The sequence below is a fragment of the Tympanuchus pallidicinctus genome, unplaced genomic scaffold (assembly GCF_026119805.1).
Source record: "Tympanuchus pallidicinctus isolate F22 unplaced genomic scaffold, pur_lepc_1.0 scaffold7, whole genome shotgun sequence".
NCBI classification, from domain to species: Eukaryota; Metazoa; Chordata; class Aves; order Galliformes; family Phasianidae; genus Tympanuchus; species Tympanuchus pallidicinctus.
Genome location: NW_026294791.1, coordinates 9,066,310 through 9,079,964, shown reverse-complemented (window position 1 = coordinate 9,079,964; position 13,655 = coordinate 9,066,310). Strand labels below are relative to the sequence as shown.

Sequence of the window (13,655 nt, the reverse complement as noted above, 5' to 3'; positions counted from 1 at the left end):
AGGTGATAACATCTGTAGTTAGTAAGAGTACCACTTTCAAATGTATGTCCTGACTCAAATGTTTTAGGTATACTCACAGACCTAGGCACTAAAACAATTTGAAAAGATGACACACAAGCTCCTACAGACATACATTCACTTAACTGAATTCCACTTTCTGAAGAGGCTACAATCTCCTCTAAAAAGAAGAAATTATATTTCAATTTTGCAGTACCCTCATTAAACCATTTTGCTTGCATTCGTAGCCTGTTTATTTGTTTATAGAGACATTTCTGATTTGGTCCTTAGAAACACCTTCCTAGCAATCAACAGGTCTGACTGAGGATCAGTTACAAGACAAAAAGCTAAGAATCTATCCGGAAAAGGAAATAGCAAATTTAGAGGCCCAAAATACAAAGAGGTGACATACCCTTCCTCAATTGTAACAGAATTCATGATGATGCAGTTTGTTATCTTAACTTTGTCTTTTATGGTACATGTGCTGCCAATGATGGAGTGTTTAATGGATGTCTTCTCCCCAATCTGTGTGGATGACCCAATGATGCTGTCTGATCCAACCTAAGGAGGAAAAGAATGGAAACTGAAATAGGACCTGGAACTCTGCTACACGTTCTCCATACATGTGCTCCAAACAGCATGTCTCAAGCACTCATACACAAAGTATGCTCTGCTCTACCTTTGGGCAATCTTGGCAGAGGAAAGATTTTTGGGAGGAAAACTGCTCAAATATCACAAATTGCCAAAAGGGAACAAGAGATTGCAGTGTTTGACCTGGGGATAAGGAAAATTTTTTATCAAATATGGTTAAAGATAGAGACTGAAAGGCAGGAATACATGGGAGAATCTGCAAGCAGATTCTTGGCTGTATCATTCACCTTGTAATTCTATACTTCAGAACTCAGTTTCATATCCAGCAGTGGGACAGAATTTTAGGAAGCAGTTCTTGAGGCAAAGGGCATGCAGACTGCATTAGAAGAGCAGAGATGGGGAAAGGAAACACCTACCATGCTTCTGTCAGTGATCTGTGCAGTCCCGTGGACAAGTGGTTCTTCCAGACCCAGATTAAGCAATAGTTTGGGAACCTGGATGGAGGAACAGACATTACAAGTTAACAGGACAGTGCTATATCTGTATGTCACATAAACATGGGCGGCTATGATTTCTATTGTGCTTGTATCATAAACTCATTAACTTATAGAAGAATGTAAGTTCTTACATTTTAAATCTGCGACCAGTTTATCACCTTCTCATTTTGTAAAGGAGCGAGGTATAGTTCCACGTGTGCTACATGTCTCCCTCTCAACTCAGCTTCCCACCAGTGGAGAAGCAATGGATGATCATCAGCAAGCAGACCGGTGCCAGCAGGACACAGTGACGTCCCATATACTACTTTACAGGCTTTTCTATCATCTGCCATTCCAAATGCAACTGAAAATGTTCTGTATCATTCAGTAATGCAAGAGAGAAGGAAGTAGCAAATATAAATGGCATAAAATGACAACTACGTTCATCCCACTAAGGTAGTGTGCTGAGATACAGGCAATGAAAAAGTCTTTCAGATGTTTCAGAAGAAAGAATCTGAAGTTGATTGAGTAGCTATTCCAGATGGTAGAAAGCTGCAGAAGAAAAGGTGCTTAACAGGGAGAAGACAGGTGTTAGATAAGCAGACAAAGCAGCAATGGTAATAGAGAGACTCGTGGTCCATGAGGTAGCCAAGAACAAGTCCACAGAGAGAAATTCCGAGCTGGCTCCCGAAAAGAAGGGGGAGCTGAACTGCTGTCAGAGGATGGGATATCACTTTATAATTCCCCCTTTTCTGGGTGAAGGAACAGGCTGAGGCGTTCTGCAACTCCCGGCGTCAGGCCGGGGCCAAGGTCACACACCGCAGAGAAGGTGATGACAGCCTGGATGACGATACAAGGCGAGGCAGAAGGCTCACAGCACAGCACTGACAGTGCTGATGGAGTCACAGAGCAGTGATGCAGCGTACGGTGCAGCTCCGTATGACAGAGGCAGCAGGGAAAGAAACACAGAAGATATGGAAGGTGACAAGTTGACTTGTGAGTGCCAAAAGGTCTGTGTCATGGCAGATTGTGTGCTAGAGTGAGAAGCAGGGCATGCTGGGGCTGCTGTAGAGCTCTGCACATGTTGTTTGGACAGCCAGGATGAGGGTGTATGGCAGCATGGTGGTGGTACAGCTGGGATTACCCAAAGGGAGAGGAAAGACCACCCATTAAGTCTCCCTTCTCTCACCTAGGCACCTATTTTGACAAAACTCTAAGAAAAATTCTATTTTGGAGATCTCTGCTGCTGAGAGTTGGTAGTAATTCCCACACTTGCTCTGAAGGAACTGCCATATGGCAGTGTAAAATGGCTTCCTTGGAAATGTGGGATAACAAGAGCTGATAGCTATGAAGTGAACCTCCAGAAGCAGATCCCATACATCTGAAGAAGTTGGGATCAGATCAGAAAAGCATATCATAAGATCTCAAAATGAGATACTTCAGGAAATTGCTCAGATATTCATAACGTGATCAATCCATTTCTCTTCCAGCATGCAAGGATGGGTAAATAGTGTTGTTTTCATACAATAAGAATTTTCATGGTTGATACTTCATTTGGATGACTGTGATGAGCCCAGATGAGCTCACACCTCTTAGCTACCTTTTCAAGCTGCCTGCTGTCCCCAGTTGACATTATCATAGCATCAATAAAGTTGGAAAAGACCACTAAGATCATCCAGTCCAACCCCAATCCACCCCACCTTGCCCACTGACTGTGTCCCTCAGTGCCACATCTCCAGGGATGGTGACTCCACCTCCCAGTAGGGCAGCCTGTTCCAATGCACCATCACTCTTTCTGAGAAGAAATTATTTTTAAAATCTAACTTGAATATTCTACCCCTGTAACTCTTTACATCATGGAGATGGTTCTTCCCACTAGATTTGTTTCTGTTTCTTTCTTTCTTTCTTTTTAAACAAAGCAGGTTAAGTCCTTTGGTCCAAGATGCAGATGCTACAGAAAACGACCAGCTTACCAAAACACAACACTCTAGGCCAACCCAGTTGGATTACACACACTGGCTTGTGAAGGGACACCAACCTCACCTGACACACAGCAGGGCTGCCACAACAGATAGAGCTGAAAGAGGAATTCACACCAAGTCACACCTACAGCATAGGCTGGAAAGATTCCTACTGTCTAGTGTTACCCTGTGGGAAGGGAAAGGAACGAGGAAAGGATCCTGCCCTTCTCTGTAGAAAGGTGGTGTGGTGAAATAAATAAAAGATTTTACTGGCCAGAGCAAAACTCTTATTAGAATCAGTCAGTGGTAGTGCAGCCTGAGGGGTGAACCAAGAAAGCTACCAGCTCAAGCATTTAACTCTGAAAAGGAAGGTTAGATAGGGGGCAGGAGTCAGAGGGAGTGCCTGGGTCAAGGGAAGGTTTAAGATGTGTTTGGATTTAATTCATCTTACAAAGAAACTATTTCCTGCTATTGAAGATAACTCCCTCCTGAACCCACCTGCCCACACACAGGCTGCAGGCATCCAGAAACCCAGCTGGAAGTGAAATGATGTGAGTAAAGTGTTTCCTCACCAGAAGGGCAATGGGTTAGGATGCCATTCCTTCCCACGGCTACTGGACTGGACTGCTACTGCTTTGGGAGCCTGTCCTCTTGGACAGCAGAATTACAGGTCCAGGCTTTGCAGCCAGTGAATCAAAATCTGGTCTGTGAGGACCAAGAGCCAGTAAGACACCAAAAGTCTTTGTTAAAGACCAATAAAACAAGAAGAAGAAGAAGAAGAAGAAGAAGAAAAAGAAAAAAAAGAACATGAAAAGAAATGTTTATATTTTATCAGAATTAACAAGAGAAACAAAATGCAGTGGCACTGAAAAAAAGAACTCCTTTCTCACAACCTCTCATTAAACTCTGTTTTATGCTTTACTTCCACATAGTTTCCTTAGAAATTTTACCATTCTGGATAAGTTATAAATTCAAAGAAAATCTTATCCAATGTTGAAGGCCTCAGTGTGATTTCAAAACACTAATTCTATTTCTATGTACCACCCAGGAGCAAACACATTTCCTGAACTGACCAAAATGTAGAATATTTAGGTTAAGGGAAAAAAAAAAAAAAAAAAAGAACAACAAAAAAAACCCACATGGAGTCTGACTGGCTCAACTCAATAACTTTTTACTGAAGTGGCTGCTGCCAAATGTACACGCACACTTCCCTAGCAAGTGATATTCTCTCTTAACCCTTTGGGCACACTTTTCTCTTTCTGACAGCAGTGTTGCCACCCCCTTCACTTCCTCACATTCTTAAGAGCAAATAACAAACAAACAAACAAAAAAACCCAAATGACTTTATTTCTGTGCTCATCTACAGGAACCAAGGATAAAGAGCTCTGGTGTGTGAATTCATTCTGCCACACTGCAATGTAAGTTTGCATAAATTCATTCACTAATTTTAGTGAAAAAGAAACCAACTCAAAGGCAAGGAAGTGACCACCTCCAGGATTCCCAGTACAACTGTACTGTTCTACCAGCACTGCTTCCAGAAATCCTGAGCTTCTCCCTACTGCACTCCCTGTCAGTTTTTCAGAACTAAACTGTCCCCATCTCATAGCACAAAGCTCATCACTTTGAGAGTGAAATGAGAACTTTTAAGTTGCATCAGCAGTGCAGTAAAAAAATCCTCACACTAGGAATAAAAGCTATCAATCATCAGCTTGTTAGCTAGGATTTTTCTATGCCTCTCTTTGATGTTTTATATTATGAATTCTCACTAATGTGACAGTAACTGAAGGCTGCAACAGATCAACATTTTACCTCTACGTATACCTGGAGTGCAACTGTAGAGAAGCCTGTTCACAAAATAATTCTTTCACAATAGAAAGCATTAGGCAATCTGAATGTATGGGTAGCTTTCAGACTTCCTGCAAAACACTAAAAACCTTTGTCATTATCACTTTGATAAACATCTGCTAGGAAGAGTCCAGCCAGAACTGATCTTGCCTTCAGGACACGGATGATGCTGACTACATGAAATACTGAAGCTACTTCCAACCTTATTTTCCACACTTCTTGGCTCTTTGGCTGCAAGTTTTGTCACTCCCCAAAATCAGCAGAATATCTGTGGTAGTTTTCTAGGCTAAATCAAAGCTGTGGAGGAAATTAGTGACAGAAGTGCTTCCTTGTCTCACGTCCCTGTGCAGCAATCAGGAGGTGATGCACCTAGCCAACACGGCACCGATTCAATTCCCACACACTGCTCAGCAGTACCACAGGGAGCCACTCACACAGGGAGACTAAAATGTCCCATAAACTGCTGCATTCCCACGACAGTTCACTGTTCTCACCTGTCGATTAGCTTCAATATACAACGCAAGCGTGTTGACTCGGCAGCACAGCCCCTCTTTCATTATATGGACGTAGCAGCGTATTTTTCCTTCATGGAGAGTTTCGTTCATATCTCCTCTGTGATCATTCCAACAGGAGTTATCTGGAGCAGGTTTCAGCAAGCTATTATCTTCCTTTATGAAACTATAAATGTCTGGAGAACACACACATGCATGAAGTTAGACAGGATTTAATGAAATGCTTTCTGAAGAGGAGTACTATTAAAATAGTGTTGGTGAGGGGAGATCTTTGCCCCACATCACCCGAATGGTTAGATACTGAGCAATCATTAACAGATTTTATCACGTGCAGTGAGTAAGTGTTATTTTTATTCTGCAGGTGGGAACCAAGGGATTGGGACAGATGCGATCTTTTGCCCAAGGTCACACAAGGAGACTGTGGAAATGCTAAAAATAAATGTCAAGATCTGAGATCTCATCAAGTTCCTGGTTATGGCTTTGTCTGTTGCTCTACACAACAGAACTTCCTCCTGAAGTTACGTTTTCAAAAGTGCATTTACATATACTGTACTTTGGAAAAATAAATACGGAGCACCTGGCTGATTGATGCTTGATTTACACTACAAATATTTATCAAATGCACAATACCGTCTGAAAAGGAAAATTACTAGAACCTTTGCCATCAGAAAGTACAAGAAAAAATAATTAATATTTCTATACAATAATTCATTTGCAGCATAGCTGATTTAAGCATTCACCAAATTTTTGATACTCATACTGACCTAGAGGTGCTTGTTCTTTTTTCTTTCGGCCCTCTTCTTTGTTGTCCTGTCCCTGCTGCAATGATGTAGGAGCAGAGAACTGTTTCCTAACCAGATGTGGGATCAGCTCACTCCGGAGCGATGTGATTGTCCTGGGGAAGGAGATGCACTCATTAAGTCCACAAACACTACAACTCCAGCGCCTTCTTCCTTTTTTTTTGCATAACAATAACAGATACATGGCATGTTTTTCACGAGGATGGATAAAAATGCCTGGTAGTTCAACATATACACATAACATAGTGGCACCAAGGCAATGCTCATTACTCACGTGCTTCCTTAATGCATTAAATTGTAAAGGAAGACTGCAAATAAGGAAAATGTTTCATCTTCAGAAGTAATTCCCCTGTATCTTAACAGAGATGCCTATAATTTAATAAGGCACCACTCTGCAATTCGTGCTTGCGTGCAGCTGGAATGTAGAACAGTGCCAATATCGTAATGGCCACAACTGCAATCCATTTTATGTGGCTTAAAAATGGCATCTGTTTACAGGAAAAGAGAGAATAAAGTGCCTATAGGGAAAAACCCACAGAAGCTCATTTTGTTTATGATCAAAATGTGGAAATGCTCAAAGTTATCTGAAATATCTGATTCCTAAATGAAGATATTTATGGTACAGACATTAATGATGTCCTTCTGCTCACGCAAAATGTGAAAAACGTTTTAAAGACTCAGTCTTTAAGCAAACAAAATCAACACGTTTTAATCAGTTCCAAGAGCTTCACACTCTTTAGGTGGCCCGATCCAAAATACATCATAATCAATAGAAAAGATTCCCAATACCTCAGCTGGCTCATTTTCCTTGTGTACAGACTTCAGTTTTTCTTTCTGACACCCCAATACCAAGGTCAGGGAAATTATGAAAGGTTTGTGATCAAGGAAGAACTTCAATCCAAGCCATCTATGCATCACAATAAATCAAGAGAAACCTCCCCCAACAGACAAATATCAGTGTAGAAACCTTACAGTACAATGGGATTATAACTTTTATAATTTAATTTTGACTATTAGAAGGTAGTTTTATTTTTCAATAAAGTATTTGGAAAAAAACCCACAACAAATGAATAATTTTTACAGTTGCAGTGCATGAGCTGCTGTCTTAAAAGAGTTTTATTGTTGTTGTTCCATTATTTTAACAATCTGCATTTGTTACTGAATTGTGGATTATTGAAAGTAGTGCTTGGGAAAATCATGTGGAAAATAAACTCAAACTTGGCACATATAACAGGAAGTGCTAAACTTCAGAGGAGGGACTGGGAGAACTAAACAGAGAGCTTGGCTACGTAACTCACCAAAAGATACTGTGTAAAAAAGAGGAGCTATTTACAAAGGAAATAGCAAAAATAGGCACAAATACCAGGTTAATTTAAAAGAGGAAAGTGCTAGAATGAGCTTCCTGAAGAGATTTAAGTTGGTGAAAACTCCAGCAAAGCGGAATTTTAAACAGCTCACTGCTAGAGGAGCACAGCTCACCCCCCTCTCAGGTCCCTGCTCAGGTGAACGGCAGTGAAACACAACTAAAGAGTGAGACAGTCTTTGCTGTCTGTAACCTGGAGGGGAAGATCCAGATGTGATCGCAGGTTCAGGACTAAGAAGAAACACAGCGTTTTCCTTCTCTACATACTGTGGAGTTCAGTTCTTCACTGTAGGCTGTCACATCTTCCAGCTGCCACAACGGGAGCATCTGAGCCACCCTGGATCTGTGATTCTTCTCTAGTCTGCAACCTCCCTTCCTCCTTCCAAACCTTACAGTCATCTCCAGACAGCAGCACTTCAGGAACTAACGAAGCAGACCCCCATTTGTTAATCACAGCATCTCCCAGCACCAACCACTGGCAGCCGCACACCACGGCTGTCCCAGCACACGTGTGGCTGTGCAGATGGGCAGTTTACTAGCCTGAAATGTTTGTCTGCAGCTGTGCCATTCAGCAATGATTTCCTGCTCAGGTTTTATACTCCATCCAAAACCGACAATCCCGTGTTTCCCTCAGAGGCAGGCCATGGCATTTATAAGATATATTACCTATAAAATATCCAAGTATTTGGCAGTCTCAAATAGTCTGATGCAGAGGACAACACAACACGGTAGGAAATGAAAGCAGTGGAAAGGGGGGAAAGACAAAGTTTTGACTGTTTTTGGATGTTTTACTCTTTCCTGGCTGAATACCGAAAGTGTTCCTGCAATTCTCTGAAGTGTTAACCACATTCCTGAAGCAAAGGTAGAGAAAATCTTTGGGTCACCCGTAAGATGTGGCTCAGGAACACACTCTTCTTACTGGAAAAGGAAAACTGGGAACGTTTGCCTTTGCTTGCTTTTTGAACAGAATATATTTGCAACGTTAAAGGAATTTGCCTTTGGAAAGAATTAAAACATTTACAGAAAGGCTCTCAGTGACAAAAATCCAGGATTTTTTTGTGACAGATCTTGCAATCGTGGAAATATGAAGTGATAGCGTGAGAATATTATCTGTCAACAACCGGGCAAAGCAAACATCTGGCTGGGACTAGGAGAGGAATTCAAATCAAAGCAGGAAGAGCACTGAAGAAATTCCGTCAAAGAAAAATTATCGAGACGTTGGAAGCAGCAGCTTGCCTGTAATCTAGGTTAAGGAGAAAACAAACCAAAAAGGATCCTGCGTGTTAAGATCTCTCATAACAGAATCCTGAACTACACAGGCATATACTGAGTAGTGTGAGACTGCACGTTCTGAAGAAAGCAATCTTCTGTATTCTCTTCAAATGGCAAAACTTGGCATCACAGAGGTTTCTAAGCTTGTTTTCTTCTCTCGCACCAAGAAGTAGGAATGAAATACCCATAAAGAGAAACCTGACCATATCCAGGAGAAAGAAAGTGAACGGATGGGCAGAGCAGAGGAGGGCATACAAAACTTTGGCATGAACCCAACAATAAGCCAAATGTGAGTAAGCATGGTCTGACACCTCAGAGGCAAATCCAGACGGTGTAGACAACAAAAATGAACCTGCTTTTGAGAAACATCTGCCAAAACAAACATGCTTCCATAAACTCAGCCAAAGCGACAAGCCTTTTTTATGGTCCTTCATTCCCCAACATTTTATTTTTGAAGTGACATCTGCCTGTTTTCACCTCAGCAAAAAGTAGCAGGTTTTCAGTTTTCAAAAGCCAAAGACTGACAGTGCCAATAAACTGTTTCTTGTAAAGGAAGAGTACCAACCTTGCAGCACCTGGGGGCTTCAGTTCATTGAGAACAATGGGAGATGGGGCAGCAGTTTTGGAAGGGGTCAGTTAGAAAAACATTTTAAGCATATAAAAGGAATAACTACAGGATGGAATCTTCTGTTCAAGTAATAGGTCACAACTAAATGGGAAATTAGCATCAAGTGACAGTGTGTACACAGGGGAAATGAAGACAGCATGGCAGATGAACTCATACACAAGAAACAGCTGGAAATCCAAGAGACTTTTTTTCTAAAAAACCAAAGGAACCCTGGCAAATTGTATATCTAATGTTAGCTCAGAGCACATCATCCATTTACACTCAGCTGTCCTGCACTGACCTCGTAACTCTCCTCGCAATGAAGAATTACAAACCTAGAATATACAAGGTTAAACTTATTTAAAATGTAAAACATCAAGATGCTTGGTCAAACCACTTTACTAAGTACTTTACTAAGTACTGCTGCCATGGGAGAAAGAAGTGCCATGCTTTTAGAACTCCTTTACGTCTGGTCCCTGCGCACTGGACCTTCCTGGCATTGCTGCATGACAGAAAAGGCAGAGTTCAGCTTTGTGCTGAAGTCAGAATTTTAACTCATTAAGAACATTCGGTGAAAATATCCTACATCCTTCAATTTCACATTTAAACACAGCTATGCAGAACTTTTCACTGAGTTTCACCCACAAACAGAACGGTCTGTGACACAGTAGAATTAAGTTTCTTTGGATGCTTGAAGCTCATACCTCTCTGCACTGCATACATTACATTGCATCCATTATGGCCCACAGGGAGCCAGATTAAACTTGTTGCTGAAATGCAGCTGCCTCTGGGACGCAGGCAAGTTTATTGAAACTTCTGTGAGAAATGAAGAATAATGAAGCCAACTGAACCAAGCAAACAAACAAACACAAAAGATGTAAAAAAAACCCTAAAACAAAACAAAACAAACAAAACCAAAACCAACAACAACAAAAAGCCAAAGGTATATCACAATTATGTTTCAATGAGCTGTTATTTCTGTGTTTATATTGCTGAAGACTGTCTTTCAGATGACACAGAGAATAACAGCCCTCTGGCCAACGCTGGTAAAGAAAAATTCTCAACAAGTACTTTAGAGCAATAAAACAGTCTACTTAAGTCTAAATGTAAGTTATCTCGCAGAAATCTCAGTACCAGGAGATGCTGCTTGGCATGACTCAATGCAGAAATGGGGATCACACAGCTTTTATTTCCTGCAGCTATTTCTTACAGCCCTGAGCAGGACTGTCAGTTCCATTTACCAACTGTCACTCATTTTCATTTTCCATGTTTCACGTTAAACCCATAAAAGAGTATTAATGAGTATTAGCATTTTAATATCCTCCCTTTCTTATTAATCTGTGACAAAGTGTGAAAACTACCATTGCTGTCAGCACCCACCTGTGAAATCCACTGCTCACCTCCCTAGGCTGGTTCCAGGGGGTCTCACTTGCTGTCATTATTAGCACAACCACTATTACTACAGGTGCAGATAGTGCTTGCGAACCACAACCACAAGCAAGCAGAACGTGAGCTCTTCTGATACCTAGTTTTGTCTCATTCATTTTTCAACAGTCCAATGTTATCCCTGGACTATTCTGCAAGCATACAGTGTGTTGGGTTCTAATTGTAGCTCAGTGTCTTTCCATAAAGATTCTTCAGATCACATCAAAAGGAAACATGAGTCTGTATTTCAGACTGGTGCTCATAATTAATGTTAGAAACGTATACATAAATACAACTAAACAAATCCTAAGGCACTCATAGTTTTGGCCAAAAAAGTTGCACGGTTACTCAGAACAATAAAGATGTAAGAAAAAGGGAGAGAGAAAGGGGAAAAAAAAAAGGAGGGCGTGTTGGAAGAAAGAGAAAAGTTAATTCTGAGCGCTGTAGGTACATAGTTCATGGTTCTCATCGCTTAAAGGATAAAGCCAAATAACATTTAAAAATTCCATGTAAGCTGGGAGCTCTCTTGTTGAATCTCCACGTTATTTTCTCCTGATCCTTTGATGGAGATTAAAAATTTCCATGTGAATACAAAGAAAGAAACAACAGTTACTCTGAGATTTTTTTTCCCCAGCATTTAATGCTCCAAACTAGAGCAGCCAGCCACCATTCCCATCTCCTCCCCCCTCCTTATGAAAAAAAAAGTCAACTCACTTTGAAGAAAAGACAAAACAGGGTCAGGGCAAGGGGGATTAGGGAAATGATATTTGTATCATGGACCAAATTAAAATGTCAATGCAAGAGGCAGGCAAACATCCCTTGCCACGTATATACACCAGGCATGTTTCCTCAAGGAAACAGGAAAGAGATTTGAAAAGAGTTAATGCAGTCCTGAGTTAATAGCACCTGCCTCAGACTCAACACCACTTAAAAGACAGTGTTTGGGTCCATTTCCCACAATGTGGTTTTAACAAGCACAATGGAAAAAGCAATTACAGTCCTTTTCCCCTTCTTTTCACTGATTCACTACTAAAAATGCTGGAATTTCTGAGACATGCTAAGAATGTGGAGAAAGCCGACAAGGACTGTACACAAAAGGAAGAAGTATCAGATGATAAATTTATTGGGTGTGCCACATCCATGCAGAAGGCGAATTCTCCTCCTGTATCTTCCAATAATCTTTTTGCCTTTTTTTGGTATTCCCCAGGCTAATTATAACAAAGGAAATCTCCAAGGTAATCAGGCAAGTCAATAAATCACCAAGCAGTTCCTTGTGTCTGATTCAAAAACCTCCAGCACCACTCGTAGCATCAAACAGATGTTATTTCTTGCTGTACTGTCCTCTTCTACTCCCAAAATTTCTACTACAAAAGGAGTAAATTTCTTTGACACCCTTCCCAAATTTCGTATTAATTAAGATTTTTCTCAGTGTCTTATTATTTGTGGAGCTACAGTGAACACAAGCAAACTTTGAGAAATGTTCTAGGAGAAGGCAATTCCACATGACTGCATTTGTGCTTCATTTGTCTTTCTATATTATTTTCTAAACCAAACTTTCAATTCTGACCCATTCCTGCACCGTTAGCAGCCATTGCAGAGCGAGCCCACGTAACCACAAAGATTATGAATGACTTCCTAAAGCAACAGAATCACCAGTGGAATCCTTGCATTCTGGATGATGGAGAGAAAGCAGACGGCAGCACACCAGTGCCAGTCAGAGACACCATAACACAGAGAGGATCGAGATCAAAGTGAGGAAGGGATGGTATGGATGCAAACCACATACATAAAAGCTGCTCTCAAGTTCCACCAAGTCTGGATGCACTTGAAGGAGAAGGGATCTACTTCCACTTCTGCCAAAAAACCCTTTGGGAAACAAGACAGCTTTTTCAAAAACTGACCACAGAAGGTAGAACTCCTCAACTACACAGTTAAATCCTTTGAAAGCATGCACACAATTAGCTCAGATCATCCGCGTAACCTTAACTCTGCCCACTCCCAGAACAGCCCGGGACACCACACAGCTCCAGACCAACGCATCTTTTGCAGGGGAATGCCAGCAAGCTTGGACATTTTTAGAAATCTCTGACCAACGACTGCGGCCGTCGGAGGCCACCCAGGGTGTCTGGAAGGGTGCATGAGCTGCTGAGGAATGGCTCTCATTCATTCCCAGACAGCATCCCATTCTTCTCAAACAAGCGCACCTGCACCCAATGTGTTTCCTTGCCAGAACTCATCTCTCCCCATTCTCTCCCACCTCCGCCTTTATGGCCATCTGTGTCTGAGTTATCAGTTCTGTTCTAAATGCCTTTGAAATCAGGCTCCCTTCCTGAAAAGCGCATCAAACAGAAGCTTTCTGATAACGTGCCTAAATAAACACATGCATCTGATGCATTAGTCAAGTTGAGTTGTATCCATAAAACTGAAACTATGTAAACTTCAGCTGTATACGTTTAGATAGATTTAAGCACTTCATCACTTGCCTCTATAAAGCACTTCAGTATCAAAAAACGTAGATGCATCTCCATCTTCAGGTGGGTAAGATCTTTCACCTTGCTCCACTGAGGACGCACTAAAGGCACTGAAGATTTTCACATCACTTTGCCCTTTTTCTCCATGCAGATGCTATGCTTGCTGTTCTGCACTCCAATGGATGCGCTCTTGACCGGTCTTAACAACATGTCCAGCATTCCAGCAGTCTGGGAGAACACCTGGAAGCTCTGGTGCTTCATTCTTTCAGTCTTGCTATCACCTGTACAATTCCCACTTCCCACTGTTTGTCCGAACAAACATTCTACCTTAATCC

At 41.4% G+C, this 13,655-nt stretch overlaps 1 protein-coding gene across 1 annotated transcript in view; it reads right to left on the bottom strand.

Annotated features, from left to right (window-relative positions):
- Positions 1-13,655, bottom strand: part of EIF2B3 (eukaryotic translation initiation factor 2B subunit gamma) — a 92,374-nt gene that overhangs the window by 22,032 nt on the left and 56,687 nt on the right. Inside the window, exons 7-10 of the mRNA XM_052667026.1 lie at positions 6,147-6,277; positions 5,365-5,558; positions 1,005-1,082; positions 410-558 (exon numbers count right to left, since the gene is read on the bottom strand). Of these exons, the coding sequence (XP_052522986.1) occupies positions 410-558; positions 1,005-1,082; positions 5,365-5,558; positions 6,147-6,277 (552 nt within the window). The remainder of the gene's footprint in view (positions 1-409; positions 559-1,004; positions 1,083-5,364; positions 5,559-6,146; positions 6,278-13,655) is intronic.